Source organism: Cariama cristata, unplaced genomic scaffold (genome assembly GCF_000690535.1).
Source record: "Cariama cristata isolate BGI_N322 unplaced genomic scaffold, ASM69053v1 scaffold11545, whole genome shotgun sequence".
In the NCBI taxonomy this organism is placed as follows: Eukaryota; Metazoa; Chordata; class Aves; order Cariamiformes; family Cariamidae; genus Cariama; species Cariama cristata.
This window is the reverse complement of record NW_009616968.1, coordinates 19,310-43,448: the sequence shown is the minus strand read 5'-3', so window position 1 is coordinate 43,448 and position 24,139 is coordinate 19,310. Positions and strand designations below refer to the sequence as shown.

The 24,139-nt window shown below is 35.1% G+C and overlaps 1 protein-coding gene across 1 annotated transcript in view; it reads right to left on the bottom strand.

The window, feature by feature from the left end:
* Window positions 1-24,139, bottom strand: part of PPP4R4 (protein phosphatase 4, regulatory subunit 4) — a gene marked incomplete at its 3' end in the record, with an annotated part of 55,400 nt that overhangs the window by 11,968 nt on the left and 19,293 nt on the right. The window contains exons 3-8 of the mRNA XM_009700359.1: window positions 19,909-20,011; window positions 11,676-11,823; window positions 10,917-10,990; window positions 8,624-8,730; window positions 5,915-6,022; window positions 1,315-1,436 (exon numbers count right to left, since the gene is read on the bottom strand). Coding sequence (XP_009698661.1) covers window positions 1,315-1,436; window positions 5,915-6,022; window positions 8,624-8,730; window positions 10,917-10,990; window positions 11,676-11,823; window positions 19,909-20,011 — 662 coding nt within the window. The remainder of the gene's footprint in view (window positions 1-1,314; window positions 1,437-5,914; window positions 6,023-8,623; window positions 8,731-10,916; window positions 10,991-11,675; window positions 11,824-19,908; window positions 20,012-24,139) is intronic.

Sequence of the window (24,139 nt, the reverse complement as noted above, 5' to 3'; positions counted from 1 at the left end):
GTCAGTAAGATGGGAGGGGGAAATGTGGTGCAAAATGCAGAGTTACTAATGAAGATAAACTACTGAAGAGTTTGGAAAAAGTATAAAGAGCAAAGTGGCAAAAAATGAGCAGTTGTCAACAATATAAAATATTTTTTTCATATACACTACATATTTCCAGTTGTGTAAAAAAAAAATAAATCAAAAAAACACAAACACAGCAGAGAGCACAACTGATAGAGCCAGAAAAGATGGTTGTTATTGCCTTCTACATGCCCCTGTAAAAATCTAGACAGAACAGTTGACTGGAAGACAAGGCACACACAAGGTTACCCAGAATGTTCCCCTATAGCAGAGCAGTCCAATAGCTCTCCTTAAAGTCTGCCCCAGTCAGTGTTGAACCAAACTTGTGATGAGAACCCGAGAGCCATGTGTGCATGTAACCCACCACCACTATGCCGAAAGAATGAGATACAACAGAGAATTTCTCCTTTCTCACATGAAGCCACAGACACTCACCCCTACACCTGGAGAAGCATGAAATACGCATGTTGATCAGAGGAAAGACACAGAGCACTGAGAAAAATAGAAGTATTTACATTTTCTGTTTTAAATATAAAAAAAGGTTTTACGAAATACACACACTTTCTCATTGCAAAGAAAGCTTTCAGTGCCATATAGCCACAAGTTTAAAGGGAATTAAATAGCAATTGCTGATGCTTAGTACCTCTAACCCCAATCATTTGTGCACACTGCATTTTATGGGACATGAAGAAATATTTTCTATTCCAAAATTTACAAATCTATTTGACACATAACACTGGATGTTAAAATCTGCAATGTTTATCGATACACACACAAATATCGTATCATTGCCCCAGTCTGGGTTCTTCAGCTCAGAAGGCAGGCTGCAGTCTGTGGTTAGGACTAGCTTTACTTCAGTTAAGAGGCAAAAACTAGTTAAGAGCCAAAAAAGCACAAGTAACAGCATCTGTTGAGCTAGCATTTTGTATTCTGTGTATTGATAGCATTAAGTAAATACTAACAGCCCAATATTCCTGGCATTTATACAGTAATTTTACTCATTCCATTTAGCCACATTAGAAACTTGGAATAAGATAACTGATTTTATGGACAACTGGTTCACCTTCCTTAAAACTTACTATATATAAAGCACTGCAAGATATGATATACATAAAAGACGAAACAATAAACAAAATAAAATCAGAAATGTCTGAAGAATGCAGACAGAACAAAAACTACTGAAATACATTTGTAAGATGCATTAAAGCATTAAGAACTGCTTAGCCTAGTAAGCCTAAATTAAATTCTTACCTGTATCAAACATATCGAGCAGATTCACTAATGTCTCAAAAGCTGCAAGGCGTACACTGCTGTCCTCATCTCTTGCCAGTTCTACTAATTCAGGAAGCACCACAGTTTTTGTTAGTTCTGTCCTGCAAAGTGAGGCAAGCAGTCAAGAGGAAACTTACAGTGAAACAGTATTTCCACAGCAAAACAGAATTCTTCGTTGAAATACTCATTTAGATATTTTTTGGGTAGTCAAGAAGGAAAAATTTGTGAAGTTGTAAGGAAATTAAAATTAAATAAAAACCTCCAGTCAATCTCAAGACTTTTTAATTTGTCAGCCAAAGAAACATGTAAATTTAAAATGCAAAAATTCATCACCAAAAAAAGCATTCAAATTAGCTCAAAATCAGAGAAAACATAGCCTGAAAAAACTCAAAGGAGTCTGGCTAATTCACCGTGTCACTAAGAAAAATCTGCTGATCAAATATGTAGAAACTGCTCAATGTGATAGTCCAAAGCCAAAAATTATTAAAATGAGTCATGCTGGATTGAACATGTTGGATTGATTCATGTTGTGTGTGGAAATCTTACAGTTCAAAGATGAGTCTTCTTTACAGAGGGTAAGCAACTACTGCTCAGAGAAAACGCAGTTTCCCAACTAGTCCAAACATTAGCTTTTACGCTTGTTTTAGAGTAGTAAAGAAAGGATTCTGCTTGTCTCTTTTTGCCTTGGTAATTACTAGCACTGCCTGCATGTGTGATGGTCCTGGCAACTTGAATCTACACATTGGCAGCAGATTGCTGTATTAGGGATCGACTTAGAAATCAGAGTTTAATCAGAGAGGTGACTGAGGAGTGAAATACTCTTGACAGAAGCATTTGGGCAGTAAGGTGACAGGCATAAGTAAGACAAAAAGACATTCGCTTCTTGGAGCAAAAGTATAGCTTCTGTAGAAGCTATCAACCAGCATAACTTCCCATGTCCCATTGTATAACTGATTCTTGATTACAGATCTTTTCTGTAGCCCTACTATCAATAAGAACTGGGAAGACATACCCAATATTCCACTTTTTTTTTTTCCTGTTGTGCTCATTTTACTTATAGTAGTCAAGAATTACAGTGTTTGAATTTGTCTGCATTTGAGTTAAGAAGCCCACTTTGTCCTGTTCTCATGTATGAGCTCTTGGTCTGCTTGGTCGCTAGTGAAAGTTGTGTACACCTCACTTCTCAAGAATGGCATCTCAGCAATTTATAATAGCCAGGGATCTGGTCCTCAACATTTATATTGTCCAAAACATAAAACTGCAGGGAAACACTCTGGTAAAATTACACAAAATTAAGCATTAAACCAAGGTGACAAAATCGAAACTGTTTGACATTTTGAGCGACTGTGTACGAAGACTTTAGACTCTGTCATTTCAATCACAGTTTTTAATACAGAACTGATCACAACCTCCAGAGTGCCAGATTTCTTCAGAAATAAAAATGCCCCAAATACCCCTTCCAATCAAACTAAACAAGTAACAGCTGTCCCCTTTGCAAATCACTATGAACAATAATACTTTCAAACATTTATAATCAGCATCAAAGTGATTTGCACCTTACAGAGTTTATTATTGTTACCAGCAAATCAAGAAGTAGCTTAACAGTATTCTTCCAAACAGATGATTAATCTCACACAAAATTATGAGAAAATGACATGATATCATTTAGCGGTAACATCACTAAATAGTAAAAATAAGCATTGGGATTGTTGTCACATTATGCCTTCAACATTTACCCAAAAATGTGCTTATTTCTGTTTATTTAATTGTCTTTATTTTCCTACTACCTATTCATCCTCAACATGAAACACTGCAATAGTTTACATACCAAAAATATCGACAGTTCACCATTGCTTATGAGATTAAAGCATCTAAATCATCAGGAAGGGACTAGGCAAAAACCTCAGAGGAAGAACAGTGTATATGGAGACTTTAATAATAAAAATAAAAGTTGGGGAGCAAAGAATTAAAGAAAAATATACAGAACAGACAACTAATTGATAACTACATACTCAGCCCTATTAAACCACTACTTTAAGGCTGGGTAAACTGCCAGTTATACTGGCATTTGCTACTGCATTTGTTTTAAAACTTTCAGCCCCCAGGTATAATAAATGCAGTTTAATTAATTTTAAAGAAAATTTTCTTCATTCTGTTTATTGTATTTCCTTTCCAAAATGGTCACTTATTAGTATAAGACATAGCCACCTTGTTACAAATGAAAACTTTTTTGCTTCTTCTTTCACACTGCTTAGTATGCGTTGAACTTAAACAGTATTTGGAGGAGGAATAAGGAAAACGACAAAAACACACACATTTAGTTCTTATTTTAACACCTGGGTGTACATATACCTATCTTAAATGTAAAACAAAATTGCTGAAAGCAAATTCACATAGACTGACATAAACTGTGAGTGCTTCCTAAAGGCTACCACCAAAACCATTTTCTGCTTTTCAACAGACTGAGACACAAGTTAAAGAAATCTCTGCAGCTGTACATTTTTTAAAACAGAAAAAATGTTTCAGTAATATCTGAAATGAATATTCTCTAACTATATGCATATCCTAGATAAGACTTTACTCAGAATAACACAGACTGTTTAAAAAAATAATTTTTCTGTATTATGTGTCACAAATGATTTTCAAAGCCAAATTCATATCATTACTTTTCAGATCTTGACTATAGTAGAGGTTAACTAAGGAGGTTAGAGGAATCCATGGAAATGCAGACGGTACCTCAAATAAGACACCAAAAAAATCTCATGAGATTGAGCAGTAACAAATGAGAAAAGAGGAAGGAATGTGACTGAGAGAGACAAGAATATATAGCCTAGGAATGGCCAGGGAGAGAAGGGTAGGACCACACGCTAAATCAAGACCCAGAAATTGGAGTGGAGGGAGAAAGGAAAACAAAAATGTTTTGCAAATATGTTTCTGTGGATTTCCATTTTGGTGGCATCAAAAATCTTCAAAGTAATACGACAGTTAGAACCGTCCCTCCCTTTGAAACTCAGTAGTTATGGAAAAAAATAACCTAGTCATACCTGAAGATAAACAGAACCCTCTCTTCCCCTCATCTTTAATCTCCCATTAAACAGAATTCAATTTTAAGATACATAAAGACACATGAGATACATGCATACTGTAAAAATAAATGCAAGCTCAAATTATTCAGTAATTCAGTTTAGTAGAATGTGCATTAAATTTCCAGTTTTATAAATATCAACAATATTGACAAATACTACCTTTCTTTTCTGTAATCACAAGTTCTTTTAAACTCAAAGTCATTCAATACAGAAAATGTTAAAATTATTTACTGTGCTAACCTATGTTTTGTTATAAAAGAAAATAAATACAAAACCAAACAAGTAACTTTACTGAGATGGGTAATACTGTGTTTTCACACTGTTCATATCCTTTGACCTTTCGCAAGACAAGGACCTTGGAGAACAGGTGCCTAAAGCACATATATAAAATTATTTTGTATGCAATAAAGACAAGTTTATCTAGGAATCTAGAAATTACTATCCTGTGTAACCTCACCAAAACAAGGTTAAATGAAGTACATGGCAGTAAAGCTTAGTTCTTGCTGTGAATATTCATTCCCCATATCTGAGTAAGTGAAAACTCTGCCTGAACGCACACTTTTCCAGTATTCCATGGCCGAGAGGTGAATCGCGTTGCTTCAGGAATTTCTAGTGTTTTGGTTTTGTTTGGTTTTTTTAAATAACTCAGAATCTAAACCACAACATAATCCTCCATTAAAAAAAAAATAAATCATTCCACAGTCATAGGAAGGCATCTTTTCCACAAACACCAGTACTAACAAACTGGAGCACATATTTACTGTATCTTTCAAGTTACTTTTCAGTTTCAGCCTTATCCTTGAATTTGCTCATAAATTCACGATTTTAAAAGCCAGAGGGACTTTTAAGATCTAATCTATCCCCTCTGTGTAACACAGGGCAGGGAATCTTACTTGATAATTTCTTCAAGTCTATAAGAGAGGTTACTGCTTTTTTTTCTTCCTGACATAATAACAGGTGGACAGACTCTGAATCTTAAAATATTTGTTCAGAGATCAATGCTGTGTGGATTCTATTTATTAAAAGTTCAAGACTTTTTCTGTTCCTGTGTGCGCAATATTGAAGGTCTTCAAGTTTAGAGTAAAAGTTGATAACTGAACTGAAATTTGCTTACAAAACACATTTAGCATCCTTTCACAAAAAATTGTTAGAAATTATGAGAAACTGCTAATACTTGCTCTAATCCTCTTCCATTTTCAAATAAGCCCAATGACATCAATGGATAATTGAGATTTCAAGAAGCTACAGATTAACTCATTATTTACAAAAAAATGTTGTTTATATGGCTCAGCAATTTTACTATCAGAAAAAAACTAAAATCTGAAAATAGAAAAGTGCCAACTGCCAACAGCCAATTCCTAAGAATACATCTGTACACTCCAAATTCATTATTGAGTATGCATGAATTAAGTCAGAAATCTTAAAAGGAGTTTTTAGGTTACCATTAAGTACTTTATTTTGCGCTTTGAAGCAGTTATGCAAATTGCACTTACCCTATTCCTTGAGCTATATGTTCCAGCTGCCGACACATGCAAGTTCTAACTTCATATTCCACATCCTCGCACAGTGATTTTACCAATGGAAGAATCTCTCTTTTAATACTAAAAGTGTGAACATTTTTTATTAATATACAGAACAATATATAAAATTATGTATTGTTCATATGTTTTCTTCATATATATTGCACATATATATAAAATATATAAAATAACAGAACAATATACAAAATCCACTCTGTAGTACTCAAATTTTAGTCACATATTCCTTCTAATTTTTTTTTTTTTAAACTAATTTACGATGCATGGTAAATGATTTTTCTGATAATTTGCAATTACAAAAGAATACTGTATATCAGACACAAATATGTGCTATAAAGAAACAGAAAAAGGATAATTTATGAGCAAATTATAATGACTGTATTTCATCTATATTTTAAAACTACAAAAATAGTAAGTAGGTTTAGAGACGCTGTCATCATTTAATAACCATCTTCAGTACAATTTTTGAACAGCCACTGTAAGAATACAAAGAATTATATAAATGGAAGTGCAAATCCGTATTTATTGTCTCTAATACCTCATCATGGTATGCATATATCACCAAAGAGATATTTGGGAAGAAAGCAGAAAAAGAATTTAAGAATAAAAGCTTCAGTACAGCAATGCATTTATGCAAGCAGACCCAAGTACTCATGTTAAATCAATGGCAGATACAAAATAACTATTTTGAATTCTATTTATGTAAAAACACATACTACAACTTGGCAGAATCAGGCATTGTGTTTCCTTTCACTGCCCAAGAATGCTGTCATGAGTATTCATAAAATATCTCTATCCAAATCCTTATGTTGTTGCAGAACTCAAGAGAAATAATATGAAGACACAGACAAGCAAATTTTCAAGCCAGCTTGCAGAGCCTCCACTCATTGTAGTGAAAATTAATTTACTTCTTATAGCAAAATTTGGCTTCAAGTTTCAAAAATTTTACAAAGTCTTTGGAGTTTGGCAATTTAGAATGCTCTGAAGCAGGGGCTACTTCCAAAAAAGACTTGTTTTTAACTAGCTGTTTGAATAGAGGGTAAAAAAAACTAATGTTCTATTCCAAGGTTGGAACTTTTTCAATATTCTATAACATAAAGTGGGAGTCATATGAAATACAAAAGAAAATTTTTTAATTATCCTATAAATTTTAGAGGAAAAATGGTGCCATCCTGAAGAAGAATGTGAAGATATGCTTATATATTGCCATCTCCTGAGCCCAGATACATCTCCTGAGCCTATACCAAGACCGCTCTTGCAAAGGGAATGAGGGTGTCATGAATCTTACTCAGCCTGCCTCATTCTAAATCTGCGGATCCAGGTCTCTTTTCAGCCCTCTGAACTGCACTCCAAGCGCTCTACCAGAGGATTAATATGTCCCAGAAAATTCTCAGCCACCTTCTTAACATATAGCTCCTGTACAGAAATGGTGTAACTATCTGTTCACTGAAATAAGGTGTTTCCTACTTCTGAATAGCAACGAATTATATTAAAGAAACCCAACAAAGTAAGGTATGATTATTTGAACTTACTATGGCTAACACTACTATAATTTCTCTTAAGATTCCAAATAATCTGGAAAGTAATTTGATTTTCATGATATCAATAAATAAAAGCAATTGTGATTCTGCCAGAATTCTACAAATTTTGAAGATAAACATTTGAAGGCTTTGGTAACATTCTCAAAAAATACTACTTTACCATACTCATTAACTTTTGTATGTCTATCAAGTATAGTCTACATAGCAAATGAAGATGTAGTTAGCTTCCTTTTGGCTGCTTCTACTTTTTTTATTGAAGAAAAAAAAATAATTTAAAGAAATTTATTCCTAAAAGTCTAGTCATATGGTCCTGTTGTTCATCTTTTATGTTATGCTGAATTCTTGCATGCTGGGACAGATCAAAATCATGATTAGAGTGGACTTCCTCAGCCAGACACGGTTTCTGTGCATTTAGTAGCCCTCATTGGTTTTCTTTTGTAACGCAAAAATCACATGTGACCAACTGCCTGGATAGGAAACACATTTGGTGAAATGGTCTACTATCATAAGACTGGATAAACTATCAAAGGAATGTACCATACCAACTGCTCTGAGCAGGTAAGTTATTCAGATTTCAGCATTGCTCCCCTCTTCTGCACCACTGTCCAAACCCACAGACACTGAATCTAAGAGATGGATAATATCAGGCAACAGCAGTGGCTTCTGATACATCTCCATTTAATTAGGGGTAGAAAAAAAAAATACATCTGTATGTTAAATTTGATTAGACAAAGAATTAGGAACAGGATTCTTCTCTATATGACAAGATCTAAGGTGATGAAGTTGTGTTTTGTCTCTGTAAATTGCAGAGAAATCCACTGCTTAGCTTATTTCCTAGTAAGAAAAACAATATGGAAGAATGGCATGAAAATGGTACCCATTCGAAGCTGTAGAAGAATACATAAACTGAAGTTATAAACTGATGAACATCAGCAAGTCTGAATATGCTAGTTACATAATGAATATTTTTTTATTATTAATTAATATCCATATAAAGGGATCTGTAAAAAGAAAGCATTTAATTTTTGCAATAAAGTCTACTTTTCTTGCAGTAATTTTTGCCTGCTAACAAAGAAATACCGATACATACTGTGGAATGAAAACATGTGTACAGTCTACTTACATATGAGCTTCAAATTTGTTAGCTAATTTTCCCATGATTTTACAACTAACTAAGCGAGATTGAAGTGTTTGAGAAAGCTGTGCTTTGGAAACAAGTGGATTCAGGATCTATATGAAAGAAAAAAGAAGACATATGAACAGAAAAAGTGTGAGCAGTAAATAATGTATACCTCCTCTTAAAAAAAAAATCTAGAAAAAACATATCCCAAATGCCAACTATGCCCTTCATGGAATTAATCGGTACTAACAATACTGATGCCTATAATAGGCTATTGGAAACCTGTATTTAATATTCAGTGCTAATTACAGTATATTAAACTCGTATCTTGGCCCAAATAATAGTTTGATTCACATCACAGCCACAGTTTTACATCTGTGTACTTGTGTCTTTATTTTGAGACTAAGTTGTGCACAAATGTTTATAACTATTAGCTGGTAATTTTCACAAAAGTTGTTAAATATGTTCTTGCACAAGAAAAAAAAATATGCAGAGAAAGGAAAAGGAAGCCTCTCTGGGGTTCTCTCTCATAAGTTTTCCCAGGAAATGCCTCTTTTGATGTAAAGTTTTGAGGCAACTATCCCTCTCGATTATGCATACTTTGGGGATCTGTAGGGAAGAGGTTTCATTTCCATACAGATGCAGAAAACCTGCATCTTTATTGGAGCTCTGCTGTCATTTGTTGGATCACCTCTATGGTGCCAGAAATGAACTAAGAAAAGCCTGCAGAACACCATATTTAGATACACCATTTTTTGCCCAGAAATAATCACAGAAATCCACATGCCAGGCCAAGAGGAATATTACAGAGAGGTATCTCCTGTAGTCTACCACAGTTCCTCACTCTCTTTTGCAGAGCTCCACAAAAGGATAATATACATGGCAGGAAAGTCCAACAAAATTCTAAAAGCATTTTTCTCCTCCTCTTACCAGCTGAAATTTTAAGGTGAGAGAATCTTACCACTCTAAGGACAAATAGATCATCCACACTAGATATAGTACATAAGGTATGTTTATAACTATATCACTGCATAAAGAAACATATCATTAGTTATCTACAAAACTGTGTATTACTTACTCAGTCTTTGAACTATGACAGCAAACACACCATGTCTAGTAATACTAACTCCAATTACTGATCTAGACACAGCCTCTCCCGTGAAGTGGCCGTTGCCAGAGACAGGATACTGGGTTAGTCTGACCTTTGGTCTGAGACACACACCTTTCCTTATGTCCTTGGAATCTATGATTGTCCTATGATTTTTACTAACAAAAAAATTAACAACTAGAATATTCCAAGTTTTCTGATACAAAGATCCTTCAAGTAACAAGAAAGGCCCCTTTTCAGATTCAGGTTTCTGTATAGCTGCTGAATCAGCACTGCTTTATCAGTTGTGATCTTCCCAAAGGAAATTTTTGTGGAAACTTACAAATGTGTTCCTAGAGACAAATCAGGGCAGAAACTCCATTGTGTTTATATGGCATCTTTAAAGTTACATTACATTTAGATTTTGGAGGTGACTACAATAATTTCTCTATTTTTTTTGCTTTCTTCCAACTTACCTTTTCACCCTTTCGAAATTTATTTTTTAAACAGTGCTGGATTTCAATTACCCACTAATTTTAATGAGTATTTTTATACTACACAATCAATCATATATTTAAATCTCCATATTGTTTTAAACTATAAACGCAGTAAAATATGCCTGTTGCAAAGCTTTTAAACTTAATAATTAAATATGAATACTTAAAACAAAACTGAATAAAATAGCTGAGCAAAGGGGAGTGACATTATGACTTGGTGACAGATTTCCTTCTTCTTTCTCAAGCTACACAGGGAAAAATGAAGAGTGTTTGCAGGCATTAGGTTTTTGGCACATCAAGAACAACGGAAATACACAATGAAATGGATCTCTAGCATTTAGCCCCATTTAGCAGAAATCAGAAGTTTAGTCCAGTAGCAAACAAAATACAGTTTCTTCATGAAGACAAAGAATGATATACTATCCTGTAAACCAAAACAGGACACATGATAATATGTTACTAAGAATACTAAGAGCAGTCAAAGTGTTACAGTAAATAGTCTTTATTTGCTGAAAAACACTAAAATTTAAGGTGACCTTCCTGTCTCACCTTTTAGCACATTCCTCTCTTACAGTATGTTCCACAAGCATTACTGTTTTCACAGGCACAGAACTGCCACAAATCTTACCACAGTAAATGAGACTTGCAGGGAAATACAATCTTACAAAGTATTATTCATTTGTTGTTAGCGTAAGTGGGAGAATATTAATACCTCATGTCTGGTAGTCTCTTTTGGTAAAGCTTCTATTACAGTAAGAAGAGTTTCTAGCCATGCATTGCTGACACCTGTTAGAAAGAAATGGGTTATACGTTATGTGGTACATATAACAAGTATAGCAAACCACACATCAGTTTTACAAAATTAGTTCTCACTTTTTACACACATCTCTTCAAGGAGCTATGTATCTAAAAGCCACTAAATTAGCATTCAAGACTTCAAACTAAGTGGGATAGGTGAGAAGTAAATTCTGTCCCCATTTCTTTTACCTTTTCAATTCCTGTACAAAAATAATAATGATCCTTTTTGTTTTGAAAAGATAATTTCCCTCATTTAGAAGCATATTCTTTTCTTATGACCGCTGAAAGTTTCTAGTTTTACAAGAGGGCTTTTTTTTTTGCATCCTAAAAATAGTGTCAAAGAAGTTAAGAAAAACTAATCACCAGAGAAGAAATGTCAACCATCTTCCCTCCATTTTCCCAGCCACAAAATTCTGGTATTTCAGTAGAAGCTCAGACTCAGTAACAACTTTGGGATTTAGTCCTTCAGACAAAGTGGTTTTGTTTGCTTCAATCAGAATTACATTTAAATATCAGTATGTAAGTGGTCAGCATTCAGAAATCTTCTCATTCATGCAAGTCTAGACACAAAGTCACAGTGACTGCACTCACTACTTTACACAGTATTGTACAGTCACTAAGAAAACAAAACATATAGAAGTAATCAGTCATCAGGATAGTTGTAAGCCCTCACCTGCGTCTCTATGTTCCAGGTTCTGGAGAATGATGTGTAGGAAGGAGTGGGAGTACGTATGAATGGACACCAACTCCTCTTGTAGAACAGTCAAAAATGAAGCAGCAGCTGTTAACTGCATTTCCACTCCTGCAATGTGCAGCACCTCCTGTATAATTATAAATTACATCAATTCAGAGAATGAGGTAGAAATGTACTGAAAGAATATTCAAATTTTTACATTCACTTTTAAGTGTGAATATGCAACAACCTGGGTAAACTACAAAATTGGTTGTAAAATTATTTTCTCTTAACAGCAATTACTTGGAGATACTAAATTCTCTTATATTATAGCATAATTTTAAGAAAATTTTAAGAAAAATAAAGTTAATTACAATTTTTTTGTGAGTTTCATTTTAATCAATGCATATGTGTGGATTTTTCTACTTTATAAAATGAGAGGTAAAAACAGACTAGCCAAAAATTGCACTTCTGCTGTTTATGCACCTGAATTAAAAAGAAAAATTTCATTCACCCAGTGAGAGATACTAAAATAGAAGCAGCAATTTAAATTTCATTCCTTGCCAATATGAGAGAGAGAGTGTCTTAAGAATAAGAGCAAGTTACCTAGAATATTTATCCAGGTAACTCAGCATTTACTAGTATTTAGCTTTAACATACAAGAATGTAATTAATTAGTCTGTCTTTAAAAGCATCAATTGAGAAGTTAAATAAAGATAATACAGGAATGAAATATTACTGAATTTTTTGAATTAAACAAAAAGGCAATTTAAATTCCAGATTTACGCACACGCCAAAGAGCTTGCAGGATGCAATCTATGACATAGCATTCATTGAAGGTATGTACATATCTATCAGCTAGGTGAATATTCCATTTGTTTACTTCTCTAAATGTATCTCTCTCTCTCATGAGAAAATAAAGTGCATTATTCTACTACTAAAGCATTACACTCATTTTACAAGTGATTCCAAACTCAGTAAGACTCTAAAGCCCATACTTCCTATTTAACAGTTTAAAAAAAGAAACAAAACTACATATATAAAGGGCTTGAGATGAACAGTGCTCTCTCAGATCACATACCAAAAAAAAAAATAAATATATATATAAGCTGGATATAAGCTGGTATTTTAACTTTTTTAAAAAAATCAGCCTAGACTACATTAAGAAAATATCCAATATGCATCTAAATATTATACAGCAGAGGAGTTTTGCTGAGAAAATACAGTTTGCAGAGAATATCTGAGAAATTATTTAGTAGACTTTGTTTTCTTCAAAGTAAAACAAGAAGTAGTTTTCATTACACAAATGTCAACCAGTTTGTGTGCAAATGAGTAATTTTTAGTTTATCTGATTTCAAAGAGAACCACTACTTATCTCTCAACACCTGCCTCAGTTTACAGTCATGTATATTTGTAAAAGCATTCTCTGTCCCCCTGCTCCCCCAAACGAAAAAAAGAAACAGCATTGCACAGCTTACCAATCAAAGTGTGATAAAACATTTGCATTCGATAGCCATGGAAACCACCGTCTTGTTATCTCCCCAGCCTATCTCTGTCCTTGTTCCTCCATTGTTATTACAACAGTCACAGCCAAGAATAAGGACATCTACCAATTTTTCAATTTGAATGTTTCTGGGATTAGAAAACCTGCGCATACTGTTCTGGGATTTTGGCTTACACTTGTTCAAAAAAACAACCCCAAAATAATCAAAAGAATTATCTACACGCTGCAGATGCTAAGACACCACTGCAGACCAGAACATAACGGAGCTGAATTCAATTTTATGTACGTATTCACTTTGTACACAATGCAAACAGGGTTACTTACCATCAAATAAAGTTTCCAAATAGTCTCCTCCACAGATCCACACAACTCTGGATAAGCATGTGTGAGAACACATTCTCTGGATGTGCCTCCTCATGGACCTCGGGAGACATTGAAATGTAAATTTCTAGACTGCTTACACACTTGCCTGCATTGATGTTTGCGCTCAGAACTGCACAGTTCCACATATGAAAATGCATGGGTCTCCTCATTCTAATTTCACTGAACTTGAGTGACTTAAATTTACTTTTTATATAAAGTTGTTTATTTAGAAAGTAATGTATTTTTCTATACAAGGATCCTCCACAGACTCTCTGGAGTAAAAAAAGTTTTTCCTGTCTATCTTATTCAGACAAGCATATCTGATGGATTTCAAGGGTATTAGCACGCTCTTGAACTATCCTAATGTCTACAAGTTAAACTCGGGCATCAAAACTTGCAAAATTTAGAAAGCCTGGGTTATTCCATTAATTGGAGAACAGAAAATTCACCTCTAGTTTAATGCACTTTACGTCTTGCTGCAACAGAATTCTCTTGAAAGAATGCTGCAAGCAGAAACACGGTCAATCATTTTAGTCTCTGCGTTGGTGTGACAGAAATCTTCTTTTAGGACTAGAAAGACACAGAAATATCGGAGATTACAGAAGCTCAAATATACAATGAGGATGGACTTTAAAATCAATGTTATGTATAAGATGGGGTGAAAATCACCCCACTTCTTAAACTATGAAATCAACTAGGGAAAAAGAAAAGCTTTCAAGGAGAGACTGATATATTAGGAAAATAAGTAACTGTGAAAATTAGTTGGGAACTAATCAGACAACACCAAATAAGGCTTGATGTATACACTTTAACAAGAGCAGCCATAGTTTTCTGCAATCACAGCATTTGAAAAAAAACCTCTTATTAGTCAATCAGATAGACACCTGCAATCTCCCTCCACTGCTTTCAGTGGCAGTGCCCAAGGATGGAAAACAGAAAATACTACTAACATCATTTGAAAGGAGCCATTTGGTGCACAACAAGAAATGCTGAGAAGAATGTCTAAGCTGTCCCTAATCTGCATTTCAATGACTTCCAAGGTTCATGAGAAGGTGCATGCAGAAATCCAGAGTGGGGATGCAAAAGAACCCATACAAGAATGCCACTTCATTTTAACTGTAAAATTTTTAAAAATATTTCATAATCTCATTCCTACATTAACATCTAAATGATATACAACGTACTTGTTTTATTGGCATAATCAAAATACTGACACCCAGTTTAGTCATTACTTAGATCTGGCACATTTATTGACATATTGTATCTTTGGTTTTATTCATCTTAGACCTAAAACATGTTAAATATATAAAGGATCTTTCATATCATTTTAATTTAATTAGGTTTTAAGGAATGATAAGCAATTTGCATATATCCATTTCTATATTTATTTATAACAGTAACCAGGTTTACCAATTTCTCACAAGTGAAAAAAAAATTTGTAACATATCCAGCCAGAACATTCCTTGCATTTATTTCTTCCTGTATCTGTTTTATCCTCAGCTCTAATAAAAACAGTATTTATTTTTGCTTTGGGTTTCTGCAAGTATGCTAAATAAGTACATTGGTTTCCCTACCCAGTTGTATGGTGACAATACTTCCAGATAAATAGCACCCTGAAACTACTATACAACTCATTTTTCATGTGCAAATTTGAATTCACAAATTATTTTTCCCAGTCTACAGAAATGAAACCGAGTGCAGTAATTTAAGTCAGCTTATTTCCCTGCACTGCCAGACTACATTTGCAAGAATCTAATTGCAGTTGAATTCAATTATGCCTTTATAGACTGTAACAGTTTCCATTTAATGGTCAGGACTATTCCTCCAAGAAAAAAAAAAAAGAAAAAAAACTAGGTCAAGTGGTTAACAAAGTCAAATACTGTTTTGCAGTTAAAAGTGCAGTAAACACGGGTACAATAGAACTTTTCTCCTATTATAGATTAAATAAATATTAGATAACTGAGCACCTACTTTATAAGAAGGTAGCCACAGAAAGAAATTTAACTCACATACATTCCAGAAAGTTTCAATTTACAAAGCTTAAACCTGAAAGGAACACTTAGATTTAGACTGACCTCATTATACTTCACTCTTTTACCTATGCCTTGAGCCCATTAACTTAAGTTTCATTTAATTTATCATCTAGGAAGGCATTCAGTTTGGACATAAATGACACTGCAAGATGAAAACAACACTACTTTTCTCAGTTACTTGCTCAAAGATTTATTATTAAAATTGTCTGCTTCATTTCTAGTATTTCTGCCTTCAATTCCTAACTCTTCTTTTTACATATAGTTTTCTCAGTTGAATGTCCTTTAATATTATGCAGGAATATACTTTTACAAAGTAATTAAGTACTGGTTGATCTAAACACACTGAGCTCCAAACTCCCACCGTAGAAATATTTTCCAGGCCCTAGGGCCTGATCATGCTAATGGATCATGCTTTTAAATTTTTTCTTCATCTCTATATGAAAAACCTAAGACTAGAATCAAAAGTATTCCCATATTAGCTTTCTTTTAAAGACAGAGGCAAAGACTACCACTTTTCGACACCCTAACAAATAAAGGTAAAAAAACCCCAGCATTTATTACTCCTTCATTTCAGGAAGAACTCTGCTCTCGAAGCAGAAACACCACATATAAAAATGGATTCAGTATGTTAGAAAAAAAAAACCACCCACAAACAAAAACCACTTTTCTTGAAGGCAGTAGATTGGTTTAGGAAAGAATGTATTATGAATGTCAGAATAACATGTGGTTCTAACTGCAGAAACTTGGTGTAAACTACAGGGTTTTCAATTACTTTGCAACTTCAAGTCATTGTTTTTCTCAAAGTATTTTTTTTAATACACATATATATTTCAACAAAATGCCTATTAACCTGCATCTCATAGCACAGAACACGATAATTAGAAGTATTTTAATGTTTTCTAAACAATGTCAGTCTGTACACTAGTCCTCAGTTCTGAGGACAGCTATTTCTTGGCCATTTGCTGAATTTAAATAGTCAGACAAAAGCTGGAACAGCTCCTCTCAAGAAATATGAGCCTCCTGGGATCACAGAAGTTTCAGGAGACAATACGAAGTTGAATGGTGATGTCTGATATTCACAGAATCACAGAATGGTTGAGGCTGGAAGGGTCCTCTGGATGTCGTTTTGTCCAATCCCCCTGCTCATTCAGGGCCACCTAGAGTCAGAACATGCCCAGCTACCTTTTGAATATATCCAAGGAGGGAGACAACGATCTGTCTGGGCAACCTGTGCCAGTGCCTGACCACCCTCAGTGAAAATGTGTTCCCTGATGTTCAGAGGGAACCTCCTGTGTTTCATTGCCTCTTGCCCTGTCACTGGGTACTACTGAAAACAGCCTGGCCTTGTCCTCTTTGCATCTTCCCTTCAGGAACTTATATACATTGGTAAGATCCTCTCCAAGCCTTCCCTTCTGCAGGCTGAAGAGTCTCAGCTTTCTCAGCCTTTCGTCATAGGAGAGATGCTTCAGTCCCTTATTCCTCTTCATGGACCTTGACTGTACTCTCTTCAATGTGTTCGTGCCTCTCTTGTACTGGGGAGCCCAGAACTGGACAGTGTTCCAGGTGTAGTAGAGTAGAAGGAGGAGTAGAGGGTGGTGTAGAGGGGAAGGACCACCTTCCTCAAACTACTGACAATGTTTTGTCTAATGCAGCCCAGGATGCTTTGCTGCAAGGGCACGTCACAGGCTCCTGTTCAACTTGGTGTTGATCAGGACTCCCAGGTCCTTTTCTGCAAAGCTGCTCTTCAGCTGGGTGGCCCCCAGCATATACCGGTGCATGGAATACTACTGAGTACATCTGCCATATAGAACCTAAGACTCCTGTGCAGTAGGGTTTACATTTAAATATCCTCCAGAAGAATATTTGCTAAGTAATCATGTTGAGGACTACATACACATTTGTGCCTCATCTTTCAGTCAATCAATTCATAACCAATGAGCAGAATATAACTCATTAAATTAGTTTTTCATAAATACTGAATTGCTCCTTGAGTAGCCTCTTTCTTAAGATTAGGAAGCAGAGGGAGGATTCAGTTTAAGACCAATTCCACAGATAGTAAGAAACACACCAAGTAATTTTTCATAATATGGTAATTTTTCTTGAATTTCTTCTGAAAGGCCACTACCTTAAAAGTTAAAAATAAAAAAAGCTGAGAGAGATATCCACACAGCTTTTCAATAAAAGCAGGAATTCACTTCTTCAAAATTTCAGCAAAGAAAACAATGAATTATCAATGAGAATTTACTGGAAGAAACAAGTATCATCTTTGCATGGGCCCACTTGACCATTTAGCAATCATCTCCTTGGTAGATAGAAAACTGTATAACATAAGCATGTGACTCAGCCATCTCACCTTTGTTACTATACTTTCTTACACCTGGCGATGAGAATCTCATACAGACACAGCAAGAAAACTCACAGCAGCTACAACAGAAGAATTTTTCTTCTCATCCGTAAAGTACTTGAGATAGAGAGGACAACACAGGTGAGGATATTCTTAACATAACTCAAACTTTCAGTTCAATGTATTTTAGATCATCAAATTCACATTTAGCTTGAGTCAGTAACTAGTTAAACTCTTTCCATCTTTCTGAAGATATCCAAATACTCCTCTTAAGCATTAGTTGTTTGCAACAAGAAAATAACATTCCTGTTGGCAAATTGTGTTGCAAAGGGAAAGAATTTTAAATTATATGGAGGAAAAAACCCTGAATTCTACAAAGTGTCCTGGTAAAATCATGACTGAATCACACTACTGAAAATGTCAAACGTATCTCTCAAAATGTACGGGGAAACTGAGTCTGCCCATAAAATTAGGAATACAACTCAATGCTTTGAAAATAAAATTTCTACAAGAAACCTTGTGATTTTTACCACTTTTCCCACAGAGTGCACATACATTCAAACAGCTACTAACAAACACAATGTTCCTTTAGCTGACAATTTGTATAAATTAGAACCGAGTTTACAACAAAGTGATCAATTCCATGAGACCAGTTCAGAGACTGATCTAAATCAAAACTTTGACTTAATCACATAAAAACTGTCAGTGGTATCAGTAGAAGACTGACAATACACTGATCCAATAAAAAAAAAAAGCCTCAGAAATTTGCTGTTACCAAAATAAACTTTCAGATATTTTGACAGTCAAAACCAGTGTATTTTTCTACTCAGCTGGCAGGCTTTAAAAATCACTGAAAATCACTCTAACAGACAGGCTAACATAATCAGTGTCTTAATTCCTGTCGCAGCCTTACATACAGTTACTGGAGTTGTTTAGAGTTATTTAGCTTTAGAGTTACTAGGCTTTGCATTTGCATTTGTGATGCAGTTTGTTCTTTTTTTGGCTCAAGCTGCTCCTTAAACTACACCTTAAATTAACTTTAATTTCTTCTAGGCAAGAGGTCATACTCAGGGCAGAGTGGAAATGCAGAGATATTTATCTTCCCTAAAATCATAGAATGGTTTGGGTTGGAAGGGATCTTTAAAGGTCATCTAGTCAAACCCCTCCTGCAATGAGCAGGGACACCTTCAACTAGATCAGGCTCCTCAAAGTCCCATCCAACCTGACCTTGAATGTTTTCATGGATGGGGCATCTACCACGTCTCTGGGCAACCTGTTCCAGTATTTCACCACCCTCATCATAAAAAATTTCTTCCTTATATCTAGTCTGAATCTACCTACCTTTAGTTTAAAACCATTACCCCTTGCTCTATTGCTATAGGCCCTACTAAAAAGTCTGTCCCCATCTTTCTTATAAGCCCCCTTTAAGTATTGAAAGGCTGCTATAAGGTCTGCCCGGAGCCTTCTCTTCTCCAGGTTAAACAACCTAGATATCCTTTATACAAACATATCTGTATATAAAATTACGGTATAACATTACATGGCCAACATGCATCTACGACAGCTAGCAGTGACTTACTAAAAATATGGAGGGCAGCACGTGAAACTTCAGACAGCTAAAAGTAAAGTATAATTTTCTGGATAGCAGCATGAAAACCTTAATGTTTGGATGGAAGGAGACAGAGAACGTCAAAATGAACCATTATGACTGGCTGGTCCTCAAAGAGTTCTGAAAAAGCTGTCAAAACACTGGTAAATCTTTAGAATATGTAAATAGTATTAATTCTGCTTTCTTTTCCTGTTGTAACATTTTTTAAAAAATATAATCCCTGCAATACTTCATAAATCCAGTGAATTAACGTGGAAGATCTGCTGGGTATACCTCTCCTAGGGAGTACGCTTGTATTAAAAGTGGGATTTTTTTGCCTTTGTTAAAATACTTATACTGGCAGAAAAAGATACAGTGAAACCTCATTACACACAACTTACCCTGATTTTTGGTAAAACCCGACGAAGTGTTTCTGCAGGATTCTGTCGCATCAGGACTGGAAGATTTGCTACCACGCTTGTTCCTTGGATATCCTGGCCAGAACTTACAAAAATATATATATACAATACATTACTTTCTATGATGATTACAAGCTCACAGCTTTCATTAAAAAACAAACAAAAAAAAAAAAAACACAAAAAAAACCCCAACACACACACACAAACCCACACTACCCAGGTTATTCATATAGTAAGTTGAGAGGTATTACTTTTTTTTTCATAATACATAGTAGAAAACAACATTAAAAAATATCAACCATAAAAACTGTTATGTATCATTTCTAATGCAGAATGTTCTAATTTTTAGTGTAGCTTTGGAAAAAATATAAAATGTTTGAAAGATCTTTTCAAACTGGATGATCAAGGCAGTGGTTTTGTGAAAGTTTTTATGTTACAACAATACAAGCCGTAAAGTGTAGGAAGTGGACAAATAGAAAGCATAAATGAAAACAACACTCAACATACACATTTTAACAGAAATCTACCATTTTTTCCTTTTTGTATGGAAAACATGTATAATCAGATGTATATTCACAAACATGATTAAAGAAGGATACAAAAATTTGGTTAGATTACAGATCTTGTACATTTCTCATCATCCTTTCTCTCTCAATGGTATCCCACAATTGAAAAAGTGAACCCTAGTTTACTCCTGTGTTAGGTTTCCATTCTGCAGACGGGTGTAAGTATCTAACTCACCAACTACAAACTATTACTCTGTATAAGGCTCTTAACATGGGAAAATCTCTGCCCAAACAAAATCTTCCCCTTCCAGAAAGAGTAAGTCTTGCTATGGCAGATACGGCTTAATTTTTCTACAGAATAACACAGAGTACCTGTAATTTGAAAGTATATGTCTAAAGCACGTATGATAGAATTAACCTAATCTTAGATTGTGTGAGTCTGCCTCTAAGATAATATTCCTTTAAAATCAATGGAGAGAACTAGGACTCAATAAAAAGCAATTTCTCTCAGCCCAAATAGATGAGACTGACAGTGCCCCTGAAGTGCCCGTTTCCCTCTGCTGTCTGTAAAGGCAGACACAAAGACCAGCTCTCCTGGCTGTACCTGCATTGTAAGTAAACAATGGCTCCTGCCCACAGAAACACATTATAAGCCTTAGTCCTACAGGCATTCATGTTTATGCTTAACTTCACCGCTGCAAGTAGTCCCATTGATTTCTCATATAGCAATATATTAGAATCACAGAATATCTTGAGTTGGAAGGGACCCAGAAGGACCATTGAGCCCAATTCCCTGCTCCTCAGAGGACGACCTAAAACTAAACCACATAACTAAGAGCATCGTCCAGATGCAAATTGAACTCTGACACGCTTGGTGCTGTGACCACTTCCCTGTGGAGTCTGTTCCAGTGACTGACCACCCTCTCCGTGAAGAACCTTTTCCTGATGTCCAGTCTGAACTTGAATTAACATCTTTAGAAATGCTTGTGTGATTATAGCACCTAACTAATAAAACTAATTTGGGACAAAATAAAACATTCCTACTTCCCTGAGCTCCAAAGCAATCAAGAAGGATCCACCACAGCCATGCCAGTAACTGTTCTAAATAGGAGCTACAGACCACAAATGCCAGGAACCAGTATTTTTGTCTTTTTTTTAATGGACCATATATATCTTAAACGTAGGAAGATAAGAACCCAAACAGAAGAGTTACCATAAATTCTAAGATGAGTAACAAGCAAGCAGAAAGCTGTGAACACTGTGCTGAGGTTGCAACACTCTGACCTGCTGAGCAAAATCTGGGAATCACTCCCACAGTGGAGACTTCACCTTTACTGTGCCTATACATTTACAACAACAAAGAGCAAACAAAAGTTACAGCTGGTGATGCAGCTCAACACAGATGTAAAAACCAATACACTGAAATTCACAATATCAGAGCGTAGTAACAAAAATATTACTTAAAAAAAAAAATCAACAGGCTGAAAACAAGACAAATTTACAGTACACAATTTGAAGGTCAAGATGAAGAGGCTTGACATAGCATAAAAACAATCATCATTTCCTGTATTTTTTGAATATGCATTATCTTTCTCTCTTGGTATATACCTTACTTTAGGAATACAGAAAATTACTAATCCAATACTGCATATTTTTTTAAATATAGTATGTATTCCAACTGAGAAAATGTATCAGTATTTTTGTAGTTTTTTAATCCTCCGTTAAGACCACTACTGATATAAAATTCAGCTGATGTGATTTTCTTTAAAAGTATTGGGAACCAATTTCCTGGTTAGTTACCATATACACCTCTCTATATTTTTAACTGTTGTCTGTAAACACAAGAATATTGACAAGTTTTGATAGGGCAAAGCTACACCAAAGCTCTTTTTAATGTCATTCAAAACCAGCAAGAATGGATGAAGGTACAGATTTTCAGACTGATTTTAATATTAGCATCCCTGCAATCTTATTTGGTAAACATGCATGAGCTCTTTCAATAAAAACACATCTCTCAGTAGCATCTATACTCAATGAAAGCACAGTATTCTGTCAACTACTGAAAATGGACTTAAATAATGATTAATAACTGATTTATTTACAGCTTGCAATATTTTTGCATGATTCAAAACCATTTTATTATCTAATTTAAAGCCATGAATATTAAAGTCTTTCATGTTTATGGCAGATTTCTCCGAGTATCACATACTAATGCCAACAAAGCTTTAAAGCAGAACTGAGAAATCTTAGAGCTCCCAGAGCGGGAAAGGGTCATGGAGTGGATGAGGTCCATTAACTTCTTAGGGTACAACTTGCAAGGAAAGATGCATACCTTTGTATTATCCAGCAATAATGCAAAAGGTCAAGGTAATTTGGAGAAGCTATTTAATTCAAATTTTATTAATTTTGTATCAAGATAGAAGAAATCCTAACTGTTAAAAAATGCAACCAAAATGCAACCTTTATCCATCAGAAATGTAAAGAAAAGAGGAGTGTTTCCCTTTAAAGCAGAAATGCTTAGTATCTGGCTTGCTGCCAATTAAGAATGTGAAGCAGAAGGCGTTTCAACACCTACACAGCCTGTAATTTTCCAACTGTGGAAGATTTTTCTTCCATTTCTATCAAAGAAGCTGCACCAAAGATTTTCTTTAAATATTAAAGACTTCAGGATTATAGTGAATTATTGCTAAATGCTCAGATTTAGACACTTTTGTACTAATAAATATATTAAAATAAATGCTAAATCTTTTCTTCGGAGTAACAGTAAGCTCAATGTAACGAAGGCGCTATTCCTTTATTAACAGTGCTAACTATAGAAGAACTCAACATAGCCCTATACTTAGAAGCAATTTAGCTCAACCTCTTTTGTGCTAGCAAACTCCACATTGATAATAGCATTTAAATATAAAACTTCAAGACTCATCTTCTGAGTTCATCCTACAGGAGATCCCAGTGACATTACAATGCTGGGAATCCTCAACCAGGGGGAAAGCTCTCGTGCCTAAACACTTCTGTCCTAATACTTAACTGCCTGCGCAACACCAGCTGTTTGCTGCCAGCCAGCAGTACCAGAGCTGGTCTTACTACACAACTTATTGAAGAGCTAGTACTTCTCAAGCACAAGCATAGCACTAAGCCTCTCCCTCTAGCCTCTGCATTTGGTTTTACTTGTTTTTTTTCTACCCTCATAAAATGAAGTCTATGTTATACTTGGGAATTGCTTGAGACTGGAGCAAATCCTCCTAGAAACTATTTACAAACACACAAAGGACAAAAAAGTGACCGGCAGTAATAAGCCTGGATTTGTGAAAAGGAAATCATGCCTGACCAACCAACCAACCCAACAAAGTTCTACAATGAGATGACCATTTTGGATGGTGGAAGTTGTTTAACTTATTTTAGCAAGGCTTTTGACATCACCTCCCATAATATCCTCATAGATAAATCAATGAAGTACAAGTTAGATAAATGGAAAGTGATGTGGACTGAAAACTGGCTGAACTATTGTACTTAACAGGTTGTGATCAGTGGCAAGGCAGGGAGCTGGAAGCCAGCCATGAGCGGTTTACCCAAAGGGTCTACATGGAGGGCAATACTGTTTAACATTTTCATTAATGAGCTGGATGATGGGACAGAGTGCACCCTCAGCTAGTATGACAGCAGATGACATAAGACCTGGAGGAGGGGTTGATAGACCAGAAGGTTGT